Source organism: Mustelus asterias, chromosome 25, assembly GCF_964213995.1.
Source record: "Mustelus asterias chromosome 25, sMusAst1.hap1.1, whole genome shotgun sequence".
Classification (NCBI taxonomy): domain Eukaryota; kingdom Metazoa; phylum Chordata; class Chondrichthyes; order Carcharhiniformes; family Triakidae; genus Mustelus; species Mustelus asterias.
Window position 1 is genome coordinate 18242509 of NC_135825.1, and position 27938 is coordinate 18270446.

The 27938-nt window shown below is 46.5% G+C and overlaps 1 protein-coding gene across 1 annotated transcript in view; it reads left to right on the forward strand.

Moving 5' to 3' along the window:
• The window catches only part of LOC144511727 (acidic mammalian chitinase-like), a 34931-nt gene extending 14187 nt beyond the window's left edge, over positions 1-20744 (forward strand). Inside the window, exons 3-8 of the mRNA XM_078241950.1 lie at positions 5550-5715; positions 6597-6721; positions 9291-9414; positions 9531-9713; positions 14796-14912; positions 20565-20744. Of these exons, the coding sequence (XP_078098076.1) occupies positions 5550-5715; positions 6597-6721; positions 9291-9414; positions 9531-9713; positions 14796-14912; positions 20565-20744 (895 nt within the window). The remainder of the gene's footprint in view (positions 1-5549; positions 5716-6596; positions 6722-9290; positions 9415-9530; positions 9714-14795; positions 14913-20564) is intronic.
• Positions 20745-27938: the final 7194 nt, after the last annotated feature.

Consider the following 27938-nt stretch of genomic DNA (forward strand, 5'->3'; position numbering starts at 1 on the left):
TGTGCCTGTCTGGGAAAACCGTATCGTCTCTGTGGTTTCGGGTCCGGCCCTTCAATTAACACCTCCCCAGGTATCTGGCCACAATCATGTTTATGCCGCGCAAACACCCCATTGTTTCTTTGAATCGCCTCCCTGATGGCTGGATCGCTGCTAATCGTTAAGAGATCAAACCAGAATTCCCCTATTGTGCTAACCCTATTAGCATATGTCCCGACTGGAATGACTGATGGCGCTCGGCTAATCATCGCCATCTGCCAAATGCATCGATTAGCTGGGTCAAATGAAAGATTACATTTATTCATGCAATCGGACCCAAGGATGCGTTCAACATTTGGGGGAAGATCAACTAACACCATCGGATGGTCACACGCCATGCTACCTAGGCGGACCTATACAGGGGCTGTGATGCGTCCCTCCTGCATGTGTCCTGGGAATCCACTGAGTGTAATTGTGCCCATAGTTGGCCAAGGGATGTCTGTTTTTAATTTTGATACATTCAGGGTAGTTCGGAAGCCTCCGATATCCCAAAGGAATTCTTCGAGGTGGCCTCTTACCTCACCGTTAGCTAGGGGTCTCCCTACGCTATCCCACCTGGTGCTACAGACCCAGGTTGGGGAGGCTGGGCACCGTTTAATCTAGGGTTCCATAGGCGGGGACAGTTGGATATAGTGGTGGGCTCGTGCTTACGGTATGCATGGAGTGACCGGGACCTTCTATCAGTGGTGGGCGGTGCTCTCTCTCAGACCTAGGAGCTGGCCTAACTGGTGGAGCCGGTGGTCCTGGTAGTCTCGGGGACCATGTATATGGTGGCGGGGGTCTCCCACAATCTCGGGCAAAGTGTCCTGGCTGCCCGCAATTAAAACATGTCCCTCTATCTCTCCCCGGGGCTGCTGTGTAAGGTGGAGCTGTACCTCTCTGGTGTTGGTGATCCCCTCTACCCTCGTTTCTCCATACTGGACCCTGGCTAGCCCTCATTGGAAGCATTCTCGCCTCCCTTTCTGACCGTGACATTGGGACTCCCTGAACTTCCTGTTCCCAGGCTCGAGCTAATTGTCGGAGAACACATGCTTCATTGTGTGTGGTCTCTGCGGGGGCAAAATTAGCGCAGGCTTTCTTGCCTTCCTCTGTGGTGTGTGACACTAATGTCCTAGCCCATTTGGATGAATCAGCCTCATTTAATCTAGCCCAATCTAATTCCCTATACACTCGCGTGAAGTGGATCCATAAACGACCGGCAAAGGCAGTCGGACCCTTTCCTCTGTCTACATTTATTTAAGATGTGGAGATGCCGGCGTTGGACTGGGGTAAACACATTAAGAGTTTTAACAACACCAGGTAGCATGTTGGACTTTAACCTGGTGTTGTTAAAACTCATACTACATTTACTTAACCCATCTACAGGATCCCCTTTATTAAACCCTACCTCAGTCAATATCACTTCCTTAATTTTGTTTAAGGTTCCTTCCCTGACATTTTGAGGGGCTGGCAGGGCAGACCGTACAGATCTGGATGAGGGTATAGTTGGGTGGATTAGCAAATTTGCTGATGACACCAAAGTCGGTGGTGTGGTAGACAGTGAGGAAGGGTGTCGTAGTTTGCAGGAAGACTTAGACAGGTTGCAAAGTTGGGCCGAGAGGTGGCGGATGGAGTTTAATGCGGAGAAGTGTGAGGTAATTCACTTTGGTAGGAATAACAGATGTGTTGAGTATAGGGCTAACGGGAGGACTTTGAATAGTGTGGAGGAGCAGAGGGATCTAGGTGTATGTGTGCATAGATCCCTGAAAGTTGGGAATCAAGTAGATAAGGTTGTTAAGAAGGCATATGGTGTCTTGGCGTTTATTGGTAGGGGGATTGAATTTAGGAGTCGTAGCGTTATGTTGCAACTGTACACAACTCTGGTGCGGCCGCACTTGGAGTACTGTGTGCAGTTCTGGTCCCCACATTACAGGAAGGATGTGGAGGCTTTGGAGAGGGTGCAGAGGAGGTTTACCAGGATGTTGCCTGGTATGGAGGGGAGATCCTATGAGGAGAGGCTGAGGGATTTGGGATTGTTTTCGCTGGAAAGGCGGCGGCTAAGAGGGGATCTTATTGAAACATATAAGATGATTAGAGGTTTAGATAGGGTGGATAGTGATAGCCTTTTTCCTCTGATGGAGAAATCCAGCACGAGGGGGCATGGCTTTAAATTGAGGGGGGGTAGTTATAGAACCGATGTCAGGGGTAGGTTCTTTACCCAGAGGGTGGTGAGGGATTGGAATGCCCTGCCAGCATCAGTTGTAAATGCGCCTAGTTTGGGGGTGTTTAAGAGATCCGTAGATAGGTTCATGGACGAAAAGAAATTGGTTTAGGTTGGAGGGTCACAGTTTTTTTTTTTAACTGGTCGGTGCAACATCGTGGGCCGAAGGGCCTGTTCTGCGCTGTAATGTTCTATGTTCTATGTTCTATGTACAGACTTGCTTAAGCACATGACTATCAGCTTCACTTCTTTCCTTTCACCTTTATCTTCTGCTGCCTAACATCCTCAAAGAAACTGTATGGATCAGCCGATGGTTCAAAGGCTGTGATTTTATTTGCAATCTCAGCCAATTGTGCCACCATAAACGGGGTCGTGTATGTAACAGCTGGGCCCTGAGACTCTCCTACCCGACGTTCAGTCGTCATTGGGTGCATCGGTACTGGAGGTGAATCTGGGGGCGCGATGGGTATGACTTCCCCTGGGAAAGATGGTGGTGGACCCCAACCCTCGGTTCACGTAACATAAAGTTTAGCATTCTCCTTTAACTCTCCCCAATCCACAGTCTCTATCCCCTCTTCCTCTTCTGTCCCGAAGGTTCACATAAATCCATTTTGAACCGATAATAGGGATTCCAGCCGTGAAATTTCTCACTGGCATTTGGAGTGGTCAGCAGTTGCCTGTCTCTGTTCTTTACTGGCTTGATGTAGCGCTTTTATTGCTGCCTGCAGATCGGTGCACTTAGCTTCCAATCGTGCTACCGCCTGCTCGGCTTCACCTTTCGCCAAGACAGCGCGCTGGGTGTCTTGGTCGGCTCTCTGGGTTTCAAACTGGGTTTGAAAATTGCCCAGATGTAATAAATTTGCCTGGTTGGTTTTCTTTAATTCATCTACCTCTCTGTCCTTTTCGGCTCTTATTTGTTCTATCCTCTCCTGCTGCTGTTTCTTAATCTCCTCCTCCTTTTCCTCCTGTGCCTGCTTCGATTCCTCCAGTTCCTTACGAACTGTGTTTAATTCCTTTTCTGTTCCTAGCAGCTGTCCTAAGCAGCTCACAATGGCAGTCACTTTCTCACAGTCTGCCTGTTTTCCCTGAACTTTCCTCTGTTCGTCCCAATACTTCTGCCCTAGGGATCCCGGTCCCGTCTCAGTATTGGCGCAAGATTCTGCCCATAGGGGCCACCCTTTCTTCTTAATATATTCCCTGATTTTTGTTTCCCATATGGGACACTTCTCTGTCTCTGTGCTGTTTCCTGCCATTCTATATTCAATGACAAGGGGTAGGGAGTTGATCAGATTGCGGGTATGGCTTTGGGCTATGTTCCGGTCCCAATCCCTCCGGATTCTAGTGTAAACCTACAGAGTTTACCCTATCCTCCTTATTAGTAACAATGCATGCACAATAAACAATTTCCCGAAAGCAGTTATTTGTCCAAGAAGGAGTTTACACCTGTTGGCTCTGAGTTTTAAATAATCGTTCAATATAGATTCTGTCGGAGCAACAAAGTTACTTCTTGTCGATGTCCCACCAGAGTCGCCAATTGTTGTGCCTGCCGCACAGTCTCTTTTAACCCTTATACGATGGACAAAGAATTGCGAGTAGACTTCTTGTTAGTACAACCAATATTTATTTAAACACCCAATCAATAATCACCCAACCAACCAACAATAAGTTATCTTACAGAAAATACTAAAGTTCAAGTCCAATACTAGACCTTGACTTAACTTTGCGTGACTGGCAAGTACCCAAGCAGATATTGGCCTTTATCTGTGCTTTGGTCTCGGTCGTCCTCTGCGTAGTCTGGTCCTTTGGTCTGGTCTGACAGTCTGGCTCTGGTCTTCCTTCCTTCTCGGGTGTGGTGGCTCTCCTCGTGCTGGTCGTTGCTGGCGACGGTCACCGTTGTTGTAGTTCATTCGTGGGGTCTGAGAGAGAGAGAGAGAGATTCTTGGTTGCACAGCACCCGTTATACCCCATTGGGTTTCGTGCCCCTTTTGGCCATTGCCAATCAATAGATCAGGGCTTGATCGCCCTGATCGATAAAGTCCAATCGGGTGCTGCCACCCCAATCTCTGGGTGTGTCCCCAACGGCCATGTCTGTAGGGGCTGGGGGCACGTAAGACACACACCTCCCTCCCAAATAAGGGGTTACGGCGCCCTATGTCTGGTAAACAACTCAGTTTGACCAGAAAGTCCCTTTTGTCCTGGAGATGACCCATATCCTGTGTATTCAGCCGTCTGAGTTGCAGCCTGTTTATCTCTGTCCTTTAGGCGGCAGCCTGCTGTTTTTGTTCTTGCCCAATTGTCCCAGAGTGCTTTACAAATCGCCATTTTAGGTGGCCCGTTGGACACTAAGCAGAGTAAAATATTAACTTCATCATTAACCAGGTGGCAGATGGGTGCGTCATAATTGCTGTTTGAATTTTGTAAGGAATAGAAGATGGAAAATTGCCTCGTTTGAAGCTAGTTGGAGAATCTATAGTGGGTCTCACAGTGTTTTATTGCAAAAGAAAATTAACAGCAAATTAGCTTGTAAGTATTGGAAAAGTAACCAGAACAAGGCACTGAGACAGGCTAAGTCAAGAAAAGGTAAATTAAAGTTTTACCTCTGATAATAATCTAGAGCTGAGAAAAATACCATGGAGGCATACTTACATGTATGTGATCCCTGCAAAAGGATATAACTTTAAGGTTGAAATGTTTTCTCAGAGAATTCTTGGGGGAAGTAGAAAGTAAACCTGAGTGCATAATGGATATAATTATAAACCATATCATTAATAGTGCTTATTTTGTTTAAGTCTTTATTTACACCAAAATTTGTTCTGTTAAAAAGTGAATTCTTGTGCCATAGTTCTATTGGTCAAAATGAGGTATTTCGATTTCTTTTTAAATGGTAACAGTTCCTAACTAGATTGCAACAATCTGAAATTTGACAACACAGCTCTGAAACCACTGCATCACTTCATGTTTGGGTTCCAATCTGCCCAAAATTTAGCCTCATAACGTCAGAATGTAAAATAAACCCAAGGTAGAGATTTACCACTGCACATGTTTAATATTTAATTTTATATTTAAGTATAAAATGATTCGGTAAGTACTTTGAGGCGATGACAGAAATGTCAGAACATAGGACAATATTAATCTGTAAAGCTCTAATAGTAAATTTCTCTGTGCTGTTCTTTTAAACAATGCAGAAACTAAACAGTTAAACAGTGGAGGTTAGCATGAGCATGTTAAGTGTTCAAAGGAGCAGGAAATAAATATATTAGGATATTTATAAATTTAATCCTTTCTCTATTTCCAATTTGTTCTCGGGAATTAGATTTACCAGTATGGTAGCTACACAGCAAACCCGGACAACATTCATCACTTCCGTAATCTCCTTTCTGCGGAACCACAGATTTGATGGATTAGACCTGGACTGGGAGTATCCAGGCTCTCGAGAGAGTCCGGCAGGAGACAAAGGCCGTTACACACTCTTGGTCAAGGTGAAAGGTGTAAACCTAACATTTAATTTAATGTTATAATAGACAGCTTCTTCAGCGACAACATTTTATGTTTCTTTGCTACGAACATACAAAAATTGGTGCAGAATTGGCCCCACGTGCCTTCTCTGCAATTCAATAAGATCTTTGTTGATCTGTTCATGTTGAGTTCCTCATTTAAGTTATGAAGAGAGGTTGGATAGTCTTGGGTTGTTTTCATTGGAGCAGAGACGACTGAGGGGCTCCCTGATTGAGGTGTACAACATTATGAGGGGCATGGACAAAGTGGATAGGGAGCAGCCGTTCCCCTTATTTGAAGGGTCACTCATGAGGGGACACAAGTTCAAGGTGGGGTGCAGGAGGTCTAGGGGAGATGTGAGGAAAAATGTTTTTACCTAGAGGGTGATGACTGTCTGGATTGCACTGCCTGGGAGGGTGGTGGAGATGGGTTGCCTCACAACCTTTAAAAAGTACCTGGATGAGCAATCGGCACATCATAACATTCAAGGCTATGGGCCAAGTGCTGGTGAATGGGATTAGGTAGAGTAGGTATTTCTCATATGTTGGTGCAGACTCAATGGGCTAAAGGGCCTCTTCTGCACTCTATGGTTCTGTGATTCAGTGGATGTTACGGGTGGGATTTTCCAGCCCTTTCCACCGCTGGGATCTTCCAGTCCTACTGAAGGTGAAGCCCGTGCTGTTAGCGTCGCTCTGTGTCACAAGCAAGTCTTCCAGCCAACTGACTGAAAACAACCCCTGTCATATACATATCCAATGACAGCAATTAAAGAGAGGCAGAATACCACAGGAGCCATGATTACGGTAATTATATTCTGGATAATGTTTATCATCATTAAAAATCAAAATGTACTCATCATTTGTAGGAATTGCTACAGGGCTTTAAAACAGAAGCTGAATCTACAGGGAAGAACAGACTCCTGCTCACTGCTGCAGTTGCTGCTGGTAAGCAGACTATCGATGCTGGATATGAGATAGCTGAGATTTCAAAGTAAGTGAAGTTTGTTGAGAGATTGAAACATACAACCCATGGGAAAGCTTTCATTGTGGATTGTTTCATATATTGTGAATAAGAGGTGTGTGTGTGTGTGTGTGTGTGTGTGTGTGTGTGTGTGTGCACATGCGCGCGCGCACAGGGATGGGGCGGGGGAGGTGGTGGATTGACTGCTCTTGATGCTAAGGCAGTATTTGACTGGATGTGACAGCAAGGACCCCGACCAAAACTGGAGTCAGTGGGATTCAGGAGGGAAATCTTCTTGTTGGTTGGAGTCATACCTAGCACAAAGGAAGATGAATGTCGTGATTGAAGGCCAATGTTCTCAGTCCAAGGTTATCGCTGCAGGAGTTCCTCATGGTAGTGTCCAAGGCCCAACCATCTTCAGATGCTTCATCAGCGACCTTCCCTCCATCATAAGGTTAGAAGTGGGGATGTTTGCTGATGATTGCACAGTGTTCAACACCATTCGCGACTCCTCAGATACTGAAGCAGTCCATGTCCAAATGTAACAAGACTTGGCCAACATTTGGGTTTGGGCTGATAAGTGACAAGTAACATTCACACCATACACGTGGCAGGCAATGACCATCTCCAACAGGAGAGAATCTAATCTGCTCCATTTGACATTCAATGGTATTATTATCACTGAATCCCCCACTATCAACATCCTTGGAGGGCCCATTGACCTGAGACTGAACTGGACTAGCCATATAAATACAATGGCTACAAGAGCAGGTCAGAGGCTAGGAATCCTGTGGAATCTTTGCAACTTATGCTTGTACAAGTCCCACTTTCCCCAGAAATGGTCCCATTGATCCAGGAATCTAAAACCGTCCCTCCTGCACCAACTCTTAAACCATGCATTCATCTGTACTATCCTCCTATTTGTGTGCTCGCTAACACATGGCACTGGGAGTAATCCCAAGATTACAACCCAAGAGATCTTGTTTTTTAGTCTACTGCCTAACTCCCTGAATTCTTGATGCAAGACCTCATCCCTCTTTCCATCTATGTCATTGATACCAACATGTACCATGACCTCTACCTTATCACCTTCCCCCTTCAAAATGCCCCACAGCCGTTCAGTGACATCCCAGACCCAAGCACCAGGGAGGCAACGTACCATCCTGGAGTCACACTGATGGCCACAGCAGTACCTATCTGTACCCCTGACTATAGAATCTCCTATTACTATTGCCCTGCTTCTCTTCCCCCTCTCCTGTACAGACAGGCTGCTTGTGGTGTCAGAAGCTTGGCTCCTCTATCTGCACTCCCTGCAGGAATTGAGCAGTTTAAGCCTATAGTCTCTAGAGTTTAAAATAATGAGAGGAGATTTAACTGAGGTATATAAGATGATAAAAGGTATTGACAAAGTAGAGATAAAGCAGATGCTTCCTCTTGTGGGGCAATCTAGAATGAGAGATCATAGATTTAGGATAAGAGGTCGCAGATTTAAAACAGAGATGAGGAGAAATTACATCCCTCACACGGGGTGAATCTGTGGAATTCACTACCCCAGACTGCAGTGGATGCTGGGACATTGAGTAAATTTAAGGAGGAGATGGACAGATCTTTAATTAGTAATGGGTTGAAGGGTTATTGAGAATGGGCAGGAAAGTGGAATTGAGGCCATTGATTGCATTGAATGGCGGAGCAGGCTCGAGGGACTGAATGGCCTCCTCCTGCTCCTAGATATTATATTCTTATGCACCCAGCGGATTATATTAGTCCAGCCGATTGCCCCTTGCTGAGCATTCAGGCAGCCAACAACAAGGAACCCACTCAGTCCAAAGCTACACTCAGTTACAAGAGGAGGCAACACCAAATTTAAGTTGTGCTTACCGCCATCTGAACAATCATAGAGTGTTTGCAAATTGACACAACCACCCCCAACTACTCCACCTAAAAACAGCACTTGCCAATTCGTAGCCCTGCTTAATTACTTTATTTTAGTTCCAGTCTGGTCACATATGTCAAACTTCCCAATGTCGCAGATCTCTGGGGAGGGGGAGGTTTGACTGTGAAGAATGAGGCCGCTTGGCCACTGTCTGAGATACGATTGGGGTGGCAAAGTGGCACTGAGGTTAGCACTGCTACCTCACAGTGCCAAGGAGCCGGATTCAAATCCAGCCTTGGTGATTTTCTGTGGAGTTTGCACATTCTCCCCATGTCTGCATGGGTTTCCTTCGGGGTGTTCCAGTTTCCTCTCACGCTCCAAAAAATGTGCAGGATGGGTTGATTGGCCATGCTAAATTACCCCTTAATGTCAAGGGGGATTAGCAGGGTAAATACGTGGGGTTATAGCCGGGGTGAGATTGTTGTCGGTGCAGGCCCGATGGGCCAAATGGCCTCCTTCTGCGCTGGAGGGATTCTATGATTTACCAACCGAGTGAACATTGCCATCTGGTGGCTACATTGAGAAATAAAGAAACTTGTTGTCTTATCTCCAATAGTCAAAGATAGGATGCAAACCTAGAATTCTGACTGAGAATCAGTCTGTTGGAACCAACTATTAAAAAGAGCTTTGCATTGTAATGTTTCATGCAGTGACCTTTTTCGACAGATTTCTAGACTTTATCTGTGTGATGACGTATGATTTTCATGGGGCCTGGGATGATGTCACTGGACACAACAGCCCCTTGTACCATGGCTCTGCAGACCAAGGAAAATTTGTTTACTTTAATGTTGTAAGTATATGTAACTATGTCTTATCCTTCTTCATTATCGCTGGAATAGTTTCCTGATAAGACATAAGAAAACACTCTTTGTAAAACCTCAGCATCAAAGCTAAATTATCTTGCAGGACTATGCTGCAAAATACTGGAAAGATGGTGGAACCCCAGCAGAGAAACTAATCATTGGATTTCCGACATATGGACGTAGCTTCACCCTCAGCACTTCCCAAACAGGTGTTGGTGCCCCAGTATCTGGAGCTGGTCAGCCTGGGCAATTGACTAAGGAGGATGGATTCTGGGCTTACTATGAGGTAATTGCAAATGACATTTGTTTATCGCTTTTCTGAAGCTTGTCGTGAATAAAAATTATTCAGTATTCAATTGCATGGAAACATAGGCCAGGATTTTCCTCACAATGCTTCATAACCCTTACATCAGGGTCAACTGGGGGGTTCGGAGCCCCTGTCAAGTGATTGCATTTTGCGTGCCCCCATTTTCAGCAGGGGGGTCATTGGGGGGAGGGAAACGTAAGATAGGACGGCTGCCCACCTCACCACCTTCCCACCCACACCCGAGCTCTCCCACCCCCCCGGATGGCTGGGTTCAAGTCGGGTTAACTGCAGTGTTCCTTCCAAGTTCATGATGGCTCAGCAGATTGTGTAGACAGGTCCTAATGGCTGCTGTAACCAGAGCTGGAATCTCTTACAGGAGAACTGAGAGCTGTTCAAAACAGATTGGAGGAGGCTTCTAAAAGACTTTGAGGCTCACCGGTCTTGAAAAGCAAAGAAAACACGGCCTCTCATTGTAGCAGTGATGTTGTTGGCATGCTGCAGACTCCACAGGGCCTGATTTTACCATTTTGATTCTAAGTGCTGAATTTGGGAGTGTTTCAGATCCGACTTTTAGACCCCTTCTCAGGCTTCCCCATATTCGCACTCTGCCTGAAAAAAAGCAGCAATTCTGAATTGCGCTGCAGAAGCCTGTGGGCGGAGCTTATCGCACCCGAAACACTGCAGCTCTGATCAGAGCCTTCAACTGCACATGCGCAGTAAAAGAAAATTGAAAAACGCTCTCCTGCCACATCGCTCCCAGGCCAGTTAATACCTCCCCCTGACCCCCACAGACATTGCCCCACCCCCACAACATAACTGACTCCCTTATCCCCCTCCTCTACCCAAAAAGATCACAACCCTCTGCCCCCCTTCCCCCCCACCGATCACACTCAGAGTGGCAACGGACCCCTCTACCCCCCACCAGAGAGCTATCTGACCCTCCTCCCCCCCTACCAGGGAGCTATCTGACTTGCCTCCCTCCCCCCTCACCTGAGAGCGATCTGACCCACCTCCCTCTCTCCCCACCAGAGAGCCATCGGATCCGCCTCTCTCCCCCCACCACCAGTGAGCCATCAGACCCATCCCCACCACCGATCTGAGTCCCACCACCGATCTGAATCAGAGAGCCACCAGAAGCTCTAAACTTACCTCCTCAGAAGCTGGAGCGCCCGAATCGGACTTTTGCGGACCATGTCTGTTTCATGCCAAATCTGGATAGGTGAATGCAGTGGTAAAGGGGGAAATGCTGTTAAGTTTGGCTGTCTAGCCTATTCAGTCAATTTAAATGCATGCAAATACATTTAACTTGACGTCATGCCCGTTTCGGGCGTGCTACCGATGGTGGCCATTTTAGGCCCTTGGTAAAGGGGGAAACGGGCACGGAGGCAGTCGCAGATCACACTACTTGCCTCACGCCCAAATTTCCGCGCTCAAAAGTGCGCCATGGTAACTTGGTGGTTCACTTGATGGTAAAATTGGGCCCACAGCCTTTCAGCTTTTGGATAAAAGGATTTAAAAATCAGAGGGCAGTTTCAATCACATGATGAATGGCCATTGATAGACAATGGAATACAAGTTATGGTCTTGCATTGTGAAGACACCCTCTTGGTGGATAAAGATTTCTGTGCTTCATTTTAGATCATCTGTCTCGATAGCTTTCCTTTGTTACCAGGCAAACGTAGAGTCAGAGATTCAGGGGGTTAATTGTCCTTATTTTTCGAGTAAACCTTGACAATAGCAGGAGTGAAATTTCACAGAAGGATGCTGTTTTTATCATGTCCATTCAGGGGAGTCCATTAGGCATACCCATTATAATCTTATTTGGAACTTTCCAGAAAGCTTGCCAGGCTGTTGAAGTCGCAAAAGTCAGGTGACTCTTTGGTGGACATCTTACAGTTCATCAGAGTCCATTTCAAAAGAACAATAGTTTAAAGAAAATGAATATATTCATGCCTGCGCTGAAATGATATATTATAATAAAGTAAATATTGCATCTGTATACATGTGATAATATATAAGATATCGCCATGTCCAGTAAAGATACATCATATTTCTAACTTCTAAGACCTTATTCAATGTGGACTTTTCAAAGTGGCTTTTTCCTCTAAAATGTGAACAATGTGCTGCATAACTGGACACCAAAGGTCAGACCTGACTTGTGTATTCGAACACTGTCTCACAGTCCAGGAGCCATCAACTACATCCATCCTGAGACCATCAAAAGATATTCCCAAATAGAATGGGTCTTTCTGAAACAAGGAAAGTGCTTGTCTAAAACCCTTCAGGATAAATATCTTAAGGCAATAAATTGGGATTTGCTGAATAAACTCAAGACCACCCAGCTATTTGGAATGGAAACTGCAATTGTGAGGAATCATATTGCAAGGGAACCATGTTTGTCCTCTTTAATAGAATCATAGAATCCCTCCTTCGCATAAGGAGACCATTTGGCCCATCAAGTCAGCACAATGCTCTGAAAGAGCATCTTACCCAGGGCCAGCACCCACTCTATCACCATAACCCCCCCATCTTCTCCCCATAACCCCACGCATTTACCATGGCCAAACCACCTAACCTGCACGTCTTTGGACTATGGGAGGAAACCAGAGCACCCGGAGGAAACCCACACAAACACAGGGAGAACATGCAAACTCCACACAGACAGTCAACCAAGGGTGGAATCGAACCCAGGTTCCTGGCACTGTGAGGCAGCAGTGCTAGCTACTGTGCCACCACATCACCCAATCTATAAATGCTGCCTTCAGAATGAGTGACAGGGCAGAAAGGGCAGTGAGACATATGCCTCAGAGGAATCAGAGGCTGGAACATTTGAAGGCTTCCAAGCCTGTTCCTTTTCAGCTCCACCAATAGAATAAACTCATCTCCTGGTAACAAGGTGACAACTAACTTCATGACCCTTAGAAAGTCCATCCCTTTGAGACTAGCATATTGACCAGAAACCAGCAACACCACACTTCGCCACTCTACCGCCATTACACACCACCACCACACATACCTCTCCACCTTCCGGGCTCACCAAAGTCAATGGTCATTTGCAGGTTTCGCCTGCCCTGTCACCGGGAAACCCATAGCAGAGGTTGGCTTTGGTGAGGCTGGAAGATTCCGCAGACAGGACGGGCTGGAAATTCTAGCCTATGATTTCAGCTTTGACATTCGCCTAAAATACACATAGGGAATGAGGCAGCATAGTGGCACAGTTGTTAGCACTGCTGCTTCACAGCGCCAGGAACCTGGGTTCGATTCCCAGCTTGAGTGGCTGTCTGTGCAGAGTCTGCACATTATCCCTGTGTCTGCATGGGTTTCCTCCAGGTGCTCCGATTTCCTCCCACAGTCCGAAAGATGTGCTGGTTAGATGCATTGGCCATACAAAATTCTCCCTCAGTGTACCCGAACAGGCGCCAGAGTGTGGCAACTAGGGGATTTTCACAGTAACTCCATTCTGGTGTTAATGTAAGCCTCCTTGTGACACTAATAAATGAACTTATCAGATGCATGTTTTCTAGAGCAAGGCAGCCATGTGATTTATGAACTATTCTTTTTGCTTATAAGCTGTAAAATTACACTATTCTCTTCAACTATATTCTTCTTGAGTGTGTTTCTGTGTGTGACTGTGTGAGTAAGAGCCCACTACGTTAAATTTTGAGCTTGCTGCATGAAATAAACAATCCTCTTTCTTCATTTGCACCCAGGCAAAAAAGCTTGTTACAGACTATTCAGATTGCCCACTGTGATGTTAGTGTACCTTTAAATAATTTTTAAAAATCATGACCTCTGCAGCTATAAGCTGTTTTGGTTTTGTTGCTGCCAGGCTAATTGTAGAAGCCCTTTTATTGCTCCTTCAGTGGTTTAAGTGGGGTTTGTTTATTTTATACTCTGAGTTGTTTTATGACCCTGCATTGTTAGGAAGAAGGTCCTGGGTTCTGGACTTTTTTTTCCTTCCTAAGGAATTCAAGGTTTCATTTTCTGTTCTTGTTTGGCTGCAATTGGAGTTTTAGAAGTGAATGGACATCAGCCTGAAAGCAGTCTCTCTCTCTCTCTCCCTGGTTTTGGAAATTCTGCTGGTTAGCTGAAAGCAAGGCTTATTGCCTTCCTGGAGTAGAGAATCTTCTCTTGGTAGCTTGACCAGAGTTTCTCCCTGGTGTTCTGGGAAGCTGTTCTGACTTCAAACTGTTCTGAGTGTATCCAGAGGACTGCTAGAAGTTACAAGACTGAGAAGTCAGGGTTTCAATTCTCCAACCAAAGGACTCAGTTCCAATATCACGTGAGCATTAGTCTTTGCTGTGTTAAACCTATAGTAAAGGTTTTGTTTATGGGATTTGCTTCATTGGAACGGTGTTTAGCTGTTAAGGTTTATACAATATCATGGTTGTTTTGTTCTTGTTTGTAATTGATAAAGGTTATTGCTAATTGTCTTTCCATACATGTTAACTATATTCTTAAATAAACTTTGTTTGATTAAAAACTCCCTAGTGGGTCATTTCTATCATACCTGAGGTGAAACATATCATGCTTATCCTAGCCAAATTCAAGGTGCAAAACATATGATGCAGGCAGGCTCCATAAAACACTTCAGAGTTTCTGACTTGAATCATAACACCCACACACTCAGAGGTTTAAAACACACATCTTCCTCTCAAAAATGTATTGATTACAATTGGGAAAGGAACAAGGATTTCAATAGTCCTCTGTCACCTTGCTTATAATCTTTATTAGAAAGGCACAAACAATAATACGTTTTGTATCTTGGATTATGACAATTGAAAACCTCTACAGTATGTATCTTTAAAAAAGATTTAAAGGGTCGATAAATCCCTCATCCCTTTGTGACTGATTCTCACCATCAGCATTACAAAGATAAAACCACACTCATTAACTATTCAATATTTCTTTTATTGTAATAACTGTTGCTACAATTACATATTGTTTATTAATTAACAAAGGGTATTGACTAAATATTGAGTGCAAATGGGACTGATACTAAGGGCAAACCTCATGAACCTGTTCAATGTGTTAACAATGTTTATTGATTTTCATTAACAGATCTGTACGTTTTTGAAAACTGCTACCTCAGTGATGATCGGAGACCAGCAGGTTCCTTATGCATTCAAAGACAATCAGTGGGTTGGATATGACAATCAGCAGAGCTATACAACTAAAGTACGTACTATAAGTCTATTCTATATGCAGTCCTATACCAGCCAAGACCATCATAGATCACCGTTAAATAATTGTATTTATTAATAAGTGTTAATCAATGGAGCTTTTCTGAATGATCTGTTTGTTAATAGAGTCCAATTTTTACTGATGTGTTGTTCCTCCTCTGCAAGGGAGGCGGAAATTTCAAAACAATATACAAATGTCTGGGGTTTCCTTCCTTTTACCCGCCCTCAATGATTAGGAATATTTTTCAGATGTATAGGAGAGGAATGTCAAAAACTGTTGTCTGTGAAATATTCTATACCAACACTTCGACCAGTTTATCACACATTTACTCCAGTGCTTTTACGGTGGTTCAAACTTATCTTTGTTAAAAGCACTCCTTACACAATAAATTCAGCTAACTTTCCACAGGAGCAGGCTGAGGGTAAGGCAGTGTGTTTGTGCATGTGATTTATTTATTTATTTTTCAGTTAAATTTGTGTAAAGAAATCGGAGGGTTTTTTTTATCCAAAACAGGAAGTAGGCCCAGGAGAAGCCTGGGAAGGTTTTTGGAGGGTATAAAAGCAGGTCACACTTTTGAGTGGGCAGGGGAGTGAGTGGGAAGCAGAGTGAAAGCTGTAAGGGCTTTGGCTCACAGGGCTTCGGGGGAAGGGCGAGCAGGGGTGAGTTTCTTTTTTTTAAATTTCTAATTTACTTTTCTCTGTGTACCTTGGTAGAAAGGGTGAAATATGAGTGTTAAGCCAGTGTGTTGTTCGCAGTGCAGTATGTGGGAGGTCCTGGAGGCACCTGGCCTCCCGGACATCCACATCTGTGAGGGGTGTGTCAAGCTGCGGTTCCTGAGGGGCCGTGTTAGGGAGCTGGAACAGCAGCTCGAGGATCTGTTAAGGGAGAATGAGGAGGTGATAGACAAGAGCTATCATCAGGTGGTCACACAAGGGCCACGGGAGGAGGCCAAGTGGGTGACGGCCAGGAAGGGTAAAGCTCAGGTGATTGAGAGCACCCCGGTGGGTGTGCCCCTACACAACAAGCACTCCTGCCTGAGTACTGTTGGGGGGGGACAGCCCATCTGGGGGAAGCAGCAGTAGCCGTGTCTCCGGGGTGGAGTCCAGCCCTGTAACTCAGAGGGCTAAGGAAAAGAGGAGGAAGGCAGTATTAATCGGGGACTCGACAATCAGGGGGACGGACAGGCGATTTTGCGGAGGCAGGCGGGATTCTCGCATGGTGGTCAACCTCCCTGGGGCTGGGATCCAGGATGTCGCTGGGGTGGGAGGGAGAGGAGCTGGAGGTAGCGGTACATATTGGTACCGCTGATGTGGGTAGCAAGGGGGAAGGGGTCATGAAAAAAGAGTATAGGGAATTAGGGAGACAGCTGAGAAGGAGGAAAGCAAAGGTAGTAATCTCAGGATTGCTGCCTATGCCACGGGAAGGTGAGGACAGGAATGGAGTGAGGTGGAGGATGAATGTGTGGCTGAGGGACTGGTGCAGGGGGCAGGGGTTCAGGTTCCTGGACCACTGGGATCTCTTTAGGGGCAGGTGTGACCTGTACACAAAAAACGGGTGGCACTTAAATCCCAGGGGGACCAATATCCTGGCGGGAAGGTTGGCTAAGGCTACTGGGGAGAGTTTAAACTAGATAGGTTGGGGGGAGGGGATCGAAATGAGGTGACTGAGAGTGAGGAAGGTAGCTCGCAAACAGAGAAGGGTTATAGGCAGTGCAAGAGGGCGGATGGACAGGGAATAGAGAAGGGGAGAGCTCAGACCAAAGGATTGAGATGTGTTTACTTTAATGCCAGGAGTATAGTGAATAAAGGGTATGAGCTCAGAGTGTGGATCGATACCTGGAAATATGATGTGGTGGCCATTACGGAGACTTGGATGTCTCAGGGACAGGACTGGATACTCCAGGTGCCGGGATTCAGATGTTTCAGGAAGGACAGGGAGGGAGGCAAGAGAGGGGGTGGTGTGGCACTGCTGATTAGGGATAGTGTCACAGCTGTAGAGAAGGTGTATGCTGTAGAGGGATTGTCCACCGAGTCTCCGAAGTTCAGAGTGGGAAGGGGCCGGTCACTTTGCTGGGAGTTTTCTACAGGCCGCCCAATAGTAACAAGGAGGTGGAGGAGCAGATAGGGAAACAGATCCTGGAGAGATGCAGTAATAGCAGAGTTGTTGTGATGGGAGACTTTAATTTCCCAAACATAGATTGGAATATCCCTAGGGTAAGGGGATTGGATGGGGAAGAGTTCATTAGGTGTGTTCAGGAGGGTTTCCTGACACAGCATGTGGACAAGCCTACAAGAGGAGAGGCTGTACTTGATCTGATACTGACCAATGAACCTGGACAGGTGTCAGATCTCTCAGTGGGAGAGCATCTTGGGGATAGCAATCATAACTCTATCTCCTTGAGGCTTGCATTGGAAAAAGAGAGGATCAGGCAAGCTAGGAAAGTGTTTATATGGAGTCTGGGGAAATATGAAGACATTAGACAGCAAATTAGAGGAATAAATTGGAAGGAGGTATTCTCGGGGAAATGTACTGAAGAGAGGTGGCAGTTTTTCAAGGAATGTCTGTCTAGAGTTCTACAGGACAACGTTCCGAGCAGACAGGGAGGTGTTGGTCGGTTAAATGAACCGTGGTGCACGAAAGCTGTGCAGGACCTAGTCGAGAAGAAAAGGAAAGCGTACAAAAGGCTCAGAGAGCTTGGCGAAGATAGGGATTTAGAAGAGTATACGGCTTGTAGGAAGGGACTGAAGAAGGAAATTAGGAGAGCCAGAAGGGGTCACGAGAAGGCCCTGGCAGGTAGGATTAAGGAGAACCCTAAGGTGTTCGATAAATATGTGAAGAGTAAAAGGACAGAATAGGGCCTATAAAAGGTGAAGGCGGGAAAGTCTGTACGGAACCAGTAGAAATGGCAGAGGTGCTCAATGAGTATTTTGCCTAGGTTTTCACAGAGGAGGAGGACCTGGGTGGATGTACTGCGGGCGTGCGGTGGACTGAAAGGATTGAGTATGTGGACTTTAAGAAAGAGGTTGTGCTGGAATCTTTGAATGGCATCAAGATAGATAAGTCACCGGGTCCAGATGGGATGTACCCCAGGTTACTGTGGGAGGCGAGGGAAGAGATTGCAGAGCCTTTGGCGATGATCTTTGCGTCGTCGATGGAGACAGGAGAGGTGCCGGAGGATTGGAGGATTGCGGATGTGGTTCCAATCTTCAAGAAGGGGAATAGGGAAAGCCCAGGTAATTACCGACCGGTGAGTCTAACCTCAGTGGTTGGTAAATTGATGGAGAAGATCCTGAGGGACAGGATATATGAGCATTTAGAGAGGTTTAGTATGCTCAAGAATACTCAGCATGGCTTTGTCAAGGGCAGATCGTGCCTTACGAGCCTGGTGGAGTTCTTCGAAAATGTGACTAAACACATTGACGAAGGGAAGGCGGTAGATGTGGTTTATATGGATTTTAGCAAGGCGTTCGATAAGGTCCCCCATGCAAGGCTTCTAGAAAAAGTGAGAGGGCATGGGATCCAAGGGGCTGCTGCCCGGTGGATCCAGAACTGGCTTGCCCAAAGGAGGCAGAGAGTGGGTATAGATGGGTCTTTTTCTAAATGGAGGTCGGTCACCAGTGGTGTGCCCCAGGGATCTGTTCTGGGACCCTTGCTGTTTGTCATTTTCATAAATGACCTGGATGAGGAAGCTGAGGGATGGGTTGGTAAGTTTGCCGACGACACGAAGGTTGGTGGGGTTGTGGATAGTCTGGAGGGATGTCAGAAGTTACAGAGGGACATAGATAGGATGCAAGACTGGGCGGAGAAGTGGCAGATGGACTTCAACCCAGATAAATGCGTCGTGGTCCATTTTGGTAAGTCAAATGGGATGAAGGAGTACAATATAAAGGGAAAGACTCTTAGTACGGTAGAGGATCAGAAGGACCTTGGGGTCTGGGTCCATAGGACTCTGAAATCGGCCCCGCAGGTGGAGGAGGTGGTTAAGAAGGCGTATGGTGTGCTGGCCTTTATCAATCGAGGGATTGAGTTTAGGAGTCCGGGGATAATGATGCAGCTATATAAGACCCTGGTCAGACCCCACTTGGAGTACTGTGCTCAGTTCTGGTCGCCTCACTATAGGAAGGATGTGGAAAAGATTGAAAGGGTGCAGAGGAGATTTACAAGGATGTTGCCTGGATTGACTGGCATGCCTTATGAGGATAGGCTGAGGGAGCTCGGTCTTTTCTCCTTGAAGAGACGAAGGATGAGAGGAGACCCAATAGAGGTGTATAAGATGTTGAGAGGCATAGATCGGGTGGGCTCTCAGAGGCTTTTTCCCAGGGTGGAAATGTCTGCTACGAGAGGACACAGGTTTTGGGTGCTGGGGGATAGGTACAGGGGAGATGTTAGGGGTAAGTTTTTCACACAGAGGGTGGTGGGCGAGTGGAATCGGCTGCCGTCAGTGGTGGTGGAGGCGAACTCAATAGGGTCTTTTAAGAGACTCCTGGATGAGTACATGGAGCGTAATAGGATGGAGGGTAATAGGTAGGTCTAGAAGGTAGGGATGTGTTCGGCACAACTTGTGGGCCGAAGGGCCTGTTTGTGCTGTAGTTTTTCTATGTTTCTATGTTTCCCCAAAGTAGGCTAATTGCCTGCGAAATAGATACTACCCGATCTGGTGAAATCAATTGGGCTGTTGGATTCGATTCACTGAGCTCACAGTGACAGATGAACTTAGGGTCCTCTTAGCACGAAGGTGGATCTCGCATGCTCTCTTGCATCGTCCCAGGTCACAATAGCTTTGATGGCATCTTCGCTGGAGTTTGTCTTGAAACTTGCCCCTTCCTTCTTTGAATATTCCAATGGGGTGACAGGGTGAGGAGGGTCACAACACCCAATGAGGTTAGCCCAGGCTATCCTAGTTGTACATGTCTCTTTTAGTAGATGGTTAATAACAGGGAGTCAGGCTGAAACTAGGGAATACACAATCATAATGTCTTCTGGCTGAATACCTCCTGATGGGTTTTGGACCATAACAACCTTTCCATTATAAAATTTGAGCCTCTCTATTCAATATATAAGAGGTCTCGGTTCTGGTGTCGGGTCATGATGATTTGTCTGTTAAAGTGAATCACCCCTGTTCGACATAGTTCTGCTATGTGTCCCTGTTGGCGTTTGGCTTGTGGTAACCTCGTGGAAGCAGTTTTAGCTGTATTAAGTTGCACCTAATTTCTCAGGCTGTTGTCCATTTAACCACAAAATGAATAAATATATTTAAAAGGCACTATATTTTTTACAAAAGTTAAAGTTTATTTATTAGCCACAAGTAAGGCTTACATTAACACTGCAATGAAGTTACCGTGAAATTCCCCGAGTCACCACAATCTGGCGCCTGTTCGGGTCAATGCACCTAACCAGCACTTCTTTCAGAATGTGGGAGGAAACCGGAGCACCCGGAGGAAACCCACGCAGACACGGGGAGAACGTACAAACTCCACACAGACAGTGACCCAAGCTGAGAATTGAACCCAGGTCCCTGGCGCAGTGAGGCAGCAGTGCTAACCACTGTGCTACCGTGCTGCCCCAAGGGAAAGCATTAGGTCTCCAATAAGCTGCCCATTTTATTTAATGCTTTTTACTGGTGTTTTTATACCTTTACATTTGTAGGTTCAGTGGTTGAAGGATAACAACTTCGGAGGTGCCATGGTTTGGACTTTAGATCTGGATGATTTCAGTGGAGCTAAATGCAGTCAAGGAGTTTACCCTTTGATCAACACATTGAAGACACTGCTTAACATCAGTGGTTTGTATAAATTATTCTCAGGGCCAGAAAGCTCCACTGGCTAGATGGTGAGCAAGTGGTTCAAGTTTAGGCCAACAACATGGGTTGGCTTCCCATTCCAGCTGAGGTCAACTTGTCCTGCCCCTGAGAATAAAAGGCACTGGCAATCTTTCACTGACAGAAAACTGACATTGGAAACAACTCAGGGTAAAACAAACAATAAACTAAGGGCCTGCCTCCAGGGGACATCTAATGGCCTGAATGAATAAGTAATTGTAAGACAACCAACTAAACTTGAATTTGTGCTGCAATGAATTTCCAAAAGCTCTATAGAAGTGCTGGGTTCCCAAACATTGACAACCAGGACTTGTAACAAACAATACCTTATTCACTAGCTGAGTAACCATTCCGTGGGAGTCCTCATGATACTGCATTGAATCACCAGCCTTGGTCCAATTATCTCACTAATCCAACTCCTTCCTAACGGCTACATTTTATGCTGACTGTTCAGCTGAAAGGTCTTGCAAGGTTGAGTAGTATTATTGCAAAGAACTAAGAGAAGATGAATGGCACATTAGCTTTTCTTACATGGCATATCACAGTAAAGAAATTTTACTATAATTATGCACAAGAGATACTGGGTGCAGATTTGATCCCCTTACCTAAGGAATGAAGGATTTATCCGAGAGGGAGTATCATAGAATCATGAAACCCTACAGTACAGAAAGAGGCCATTCGGCCCTTCGAGTCTGCACCGACCACAATCCCACCCAGGCCCTACCCCCATATCCCTACAGATTTACCCACCAATCCCTCTAACCTACGCATCTCAGGACACTAAGGGCAGTTTTATTTTTAGCATGGCTAATCAACCTAACCCGCACATCTTTGAACAACAAAGGTTCATTAGACTGATTCCTGGGATGAAGGGATTATCCAATTGAGGAGTGATTGAGGAGACCCGGCCTATATTCCCTGGAGTTTGGAAGAATCATAGAATACCCACAGTGCACAAAGAGGCCATTCGGCCCATCGAGCCTACACAAGCAACAATCCCACAAATGCCCTGGGCCCTATTTTACCATTGCCTCGCGCCCGTTTTCGGGTGCAAAAACATGGTAAAGTCGGGTGTGAGGCCATTATCGCGATCTGCACCCATCTGCGTGGATTGCCACTTTACCGAAACCCGGGAATGGCGGCGATTCGATCCGCGCCCAAAACGGGCACAATGGCGATTTAAATGCATTTGCATGCATTTAAATTGAAATAATGAACTGCCCGCCCAACTTTATCAGCATTTCCCCCTTTACCACCGCGTTTGCCAATCCGGAACCGCGTCGTAACGGACCTGCTTAATAAAAATCTGACTCGGGCGTTCCAGCCTCTGAGGAGCGCATTCCGAGCTTCCAACGGCTCTCCGGCTCAGGTCAGTGGGGGGTGGGGAGGAGGGAGGTGGGTCAAAGCACTCTCTGATTGGGGGGGAGGAGGGGAGTGAGGTCAGATCGTTGTCTGGTTGGGGGGGTGGAGGAGGGAGGCAGGTCAGATCATTCTCTGGTTGGGGGGAGGAGGAAGGGAGTGAGGTCAGATGTATCTCTGGCGGGGATGGGGGGGGAGGGCAGAGCATTGTCTGGTGGTGGGGGGGAGGGCTGATCATTTGGTGATGGGGGGGAGGGCTGATCATTGTCTGGTGGTGGGGGGTGGAGGAGGCGGGTCAGATGTTCCTCTGGAGGGGAGGGGGAGTGAGGCCAGACCATTCCCTGGGAGGGGGGAGTGAGGCAAGTTCGTTGTCGGGGGGAGGGGGGGAGTGAGTCCAGATCGTCATCTGGGGGGGCGGGAGTGAGCCAGATCATTGTATGGGGGTGGGGAGTGGGCCAGACCATCGTCGGGGGGGGCGGGCGGGAGTGAGCCAGATCGTTGTATGGGGAGGGGGGGGAGTGAGGCCAGACCATTCTCCGGGGGGGGAGGAGGGAGGCGGGTAAGATGTATCTCGGGGGGGGGCAGATGAATCTCTGGTGGGGGGGGGGCAGATGGATCTCTGGTGGGGGGGGGGGGTGCAGGGGGATCCACTGCCACTCTGCGGGTGATCGGTGGGGGGGGAGGGGGACAGGGGTGACGATTGGACTGGGTAGTGGGGGGGTGGATAAGGGGGACAGTGATCTGTGTGTGTCCCCATTATCCACCCCCCCACTACCCACACACATCACTGCCCCCCTTATCCACCCCCCCACTACCCAGACCGATCACCACCCCTGCCCCCCTCCCCCCCACTGGTCGCCCGCAGACTGGCAGCGGACCCCCCTGCCCCCCCCACCATAGATCCATCTGCCCCCCCCCCTCCCCTCCCCTCCCACGAGATACACCCTTGCTCTTGCTTTTCGCTCCAAGGCCGCTATATCCACTTTCTGAGGCTCGGGAGCAATCTGACATGGGCGCACTTTTTCCAATTTATTTCTAACTGCGCATGCGCAGTTCAGAACTTCCATCGTTTCGGCCGTGCTAAGCCCTGCCCACAGCGCGAATGGGACTGGAGATGGCTGAGAGCGTATGGGGGCGCCTGAAGGCAGATTTCTAAATCGGATCTGCATTACGCCCAGATTCGGCACTTAGAGTGAAAATGCTAAAATCAGGCCCCCTATCCCCGTAACCTCACGTATTTACCCTGCTAATCCTTCCTGACACTTAGGGACAAATTAGCATGGCCAATCAACTTAACCCGCACACCTTTGGACTGTGGCTGAAAACTGGAGCATCCGGAGGAAAGCCACGCAGACACGGGGAGAATGTGCAAACTCCACACAGACAGTCATCCCCAAGGCCAGAATTGAACCCGGATCCCTGGAAATGATCAAACTGAAACCTGTAAATTTCTTAAGGGGTTTAATCAGATGCTGAGAAAGCGCTTCCACTGGCTGGGAAATATAGAACAAAGGGTCATGTTCTCAGAATAAACAGTCGGCTATTTAGGACAGAGATGAGAAGAAAATTCTTCACTAAAAGGGCAATGAATCTTTGGAATTTTCTATCCCATAGTCCTGTGGATATTGAGCCACTGAGTATATTCAAGATTAAGATTGAGAGATTTTTGAGTAAGTAAGGTAATTAAGGAAATGGAGGTGGGCTGGGAAAGTGGAGCTGTGGTCGGAGATCACCCATAATCTTGTGCGACAGTGTCATAGGCTCGAAGGGATGAAGGGCCTCCTCTTGTTCCTATTTCTTATAGGATATAAGCGCCCACCTATATATAGGATATATAGGTGGGTGGCATGGTAGCACAGTGCTGCTGCTTCACAGTGCCAGGGACCTGGGTTCGATTCCCGGCTTGGGTCACTGTCTGTCTGGTGTTTGCACGTTCTCTCCGTGTCTGCGTGGGTTTCCTCCGGGTGCTCCAGTTTCCTCCCACATTCTGAAGGACGTGCAGGTTAGGTGCATTGACCCGAACAGGCGCCGGACTGTGGTGACTAGGGGAATTTCACAGTAACTTCATTGCAATGTTAATGTAAGCCTTACTTGTGACTAATAAATAAACTTTAAACTTTATATGTCTTATGTCATGTAAATACAACACAGATAATGGCAATTTCCAGCTCCCAAATATGCCAAGATTTAAAATGACAAATGATGGTTTAAATTATGTTGGCAGAAGGTGTGAGTAAATCAATGCAAAAATCAAAGTTTTCAACCTGGTTTTCATATTCCTTCCAACGCCCGAACCCAATCTTACACAGCGGCCTATGTGCTAGAATACATACTTTCTTCTGCAACCTCTTGTCTCTGTTTTGTCCCTTCCCCTGCTCCATCTACAATGGCAGGGACTTCAACTGTCATGGCCCAACACTCTTGAGCGATGCCCCCAAAACTTTCTTCATCCTGTCTTCCAGCATTGCATCCCCAAATCCTTCCTCGTCCATCATGGCATCAATCATCTCCTCAACTTTTCTCACATAGTTGCTCATTGTCAGCACAGAATCATGGAATTGTTATGCCGCAGAGGAAGGCCATTTGGCCCATCATGTCTGCACCAGCTCTCCAAACGAGCATCATAATTTAGTACCAATCCATGCCTTTTCCCTGTACCCATGCACATTTTTCTATTAAGTTATCGTCTAATGCTTCAACTGAAATTGCCTCCACCATACTTCCACACATAGGAAAACCCCCACCACATGCTCAAGGGGAACCCCCCCCCAATGGACCTCCCCAAAGGGGCCCACTTCACTGCTCCCTGCTATTGCCTGCTGGCACCCCCCCCCCCCCCCCCCCACTGGCACTGCCCTTGGCACGTCCCCAACACCCTGACATTGCTCCCTCGTACTGCCTGCTGGCAGTGCCCACTGGCACTCCCCTTGGGACTTCCCCCGGCACTTCCCCAACATCCTGACACTGCTCCCTGGTACTGCCCCAGCACCCGAGCACTTAGCAACCTTTCTTTTATTCTTTCATGGGATGTGGGCATCACTGACTGGGCCTGCATTTATTGCCCATCCCTGGGAGCATTTAAGAATCAACCACATTGCTGTGTGTTGAAGTCACATGTAGGCTAGACCAGATAAGGATGGCAGATTTCCTTCCTTAAAAGACACTAATGAGCCAGATGGGTTTTTATGACAATCGACAATGGTTTCATGGTCATCACTAGACTTGTAATTCCAGATTTTTATTCAAATCAAATTTCACCATCTGCCATGGCAGGATTTGAACCTCGGACTCCAGAACATTACCCTAGGTCACTGGATTGCTAGTCCAGCAACAATATCCCAGTGACAGTACCACTAGAGTAAAGTTTATTTACTCGAGTCATAAGTAGGCTTACATTAACACTGCAATGAGGTAACTGTGAAAATCCCCTAGTCGCCACACTCCGGTGCCTGTTCGGGTACACTAAGGGGTAATTTACCATTGCCAATGCACCTAACCAGCTTGTCTTTTGGACTGTGGGAGGAAACCAGAGGACCTGGAGGAAATCCACACAGACACAGGGAGAACAGGCAAACTCCGCACAGACAGTGACCCAAGCCAGGAATCGAACCCAGGTCCCTGGTGCTGTGAGGCAGCAGTACTAACCACTGTCCCACTGTGCACTACACCACTGTCTCCCCTAATCCTGACACCCTTACGCCCACCCCCGGGGTCAGTACCGAGAGTAATGCCAAGATTCTGGCTGGATGTGTCCCTCTCCACAGGAAGCTATTCTTACCTGTGTACCCCTTTGGCTGGTTTCTATTTTGTACAAACAGTTGTAACGGCACATTGGCGACGGGGGAATAGTTCCAAATGTGGAGGAATGATACAGCGAGGAAGACCACTGATTGTATTTAAATGTACGTCACCGGTGGAGGTTGGGAAGAATTGGGAAAATTAGAGTCTCTCCTGAGAGACTCTCAATTTCCAAATTTTGTGATAAAAAACTAAAAATTAATAATCCGTGGAGGGAACAGAGTCTGACAAGGAAATGAAAGCCTTCATCAAAAGAATAAAATCCAAATCATTAAAATATTAACTTATATTTTCTGTTACAGAATGTCGGCCATCAAGCACAACATCACCACCCACAAGTTATCCCCCCACTTCAACCACACAAGGCAGCATCACGACTATTATCGCTATAATCCAAGGATTTTGCCAAGGCAAAGCTGATGGGTTATATGCTGATCCAGCTGATATTAGTAAATACTTCCAGTGTCACAGTGGACAAACCCACCATAGGATATGTCCTGAAAGTTTGGTCTTTGATGAAAATTGTAGTTGTTGCAATTGGCCTGAAGGAAGGTAATAAATACTCGCCACACGCACAGCCTCAAAATGTGAATGGACAATGAAAGCGTGCAAAATGAAAATGAATTTGCTAATCTGCTGGTTTGCCATTGTGTTTGCCAGATTTCAGTGTGATAATGTAAGATTGTGTTTTAGGTAACCGCAGCTGTATTTTTACATTATTGAATTGATTGTTGTGATAAATTACTTGTTTGTGAACAAACTGGTTATAGGAGCAATAAATAAATTAGCAGAGAATCACATAAATGAAAATTGATTGACTACTTCTGAATGGAAGCAGGGGCAACGGTGTCAATAAAGCACCCAGCATAAATTGAGTGATTTTAGCATCAGCCCAGAGGTACAGTAAACAATAACACTGTTTGATTTGTTAAAGCTGTCTTATTTTCCCTGGATTTCTTTGTTCTCTCTGTAACATTTATTTCTTTCAATGCCAAAACAAAATAAATTGAAAGCTAAAGCTTAAAAAAACTTGGATTGGGACACTTCTGGCTATTTTATTTTGGATATTTACTTCCCTCTGTCTCATCTTTATTTGCACTCGCACAGAGACATCCAGGTGTGGAGTGATCAATGCACAAGTACACGAAGGTTGGACTGATATCCCACCCACACAAGAGAAAGCAGCATCCAAATAATGTTGAAGCCCAATAACACTCAAGTAGCTCAACATGATCCAGGACAAAGCAGTGCCCAGTCACTATCTTAAATATTCCCTTCCTCCATTGACAGTTTCAAGTTTCTAGGTGTCCAGATCACCAACAACCTGTCCTGGTCTCGCCACGCTGATGCTGTAGCTAAGAAAGCCCAACAGTGCCTCCACTTTCTCAGGGGGCTAAGAAAATTCGACATGTCAGCTACGATTCTCACTAATTTTTACAGATGCACATTAGGAAGCATCCTTTCCAGATGTATCACAGCTTGGTATGATTCCTGCTCTGTCCAAGCCCGCAAGAAACTACAAAGGGTTGTGAACGTAGCCCAGTCCATCACTCAAACCAGCCTCCCACCTATTGACTCCATCTACACTTCCCGCTGCCTTAGAAAAGCAGCCAGCATTATCAAGGATCCCAGGCACCCCGGGTATACTCTCTTCCACCTTCTACCATTGGGAAAAAGATACAAAAGTTTGAAAACATGCACCAACTAACTCAGGAAGAGCTTCTTTCCTGCTGCCATTAGACTTTGAATGGACCTACCATATATGAAGCTGATCTTTTTCTTCACCCTAGCTGTGACAGTAGCTGCACTCCCTTCCTTCTCCCCTTTGTACTCCATGAATGGTATGTTTTGTCTGTCTAGCGTACAAGAAACAATATTTTTCACCGTATCCCAATACATGTGACAGTAATAAATCAAATCAAATCCACCATTGGTGCAGAGAGGCAGCCACATGTACTATCTGTAAGATGCACTATAGCAACTTGTGAGGCTTCCTTCAACAGCATCTTCCAAACCCGTGACCTACAAGCACAAAGGACAAAGGC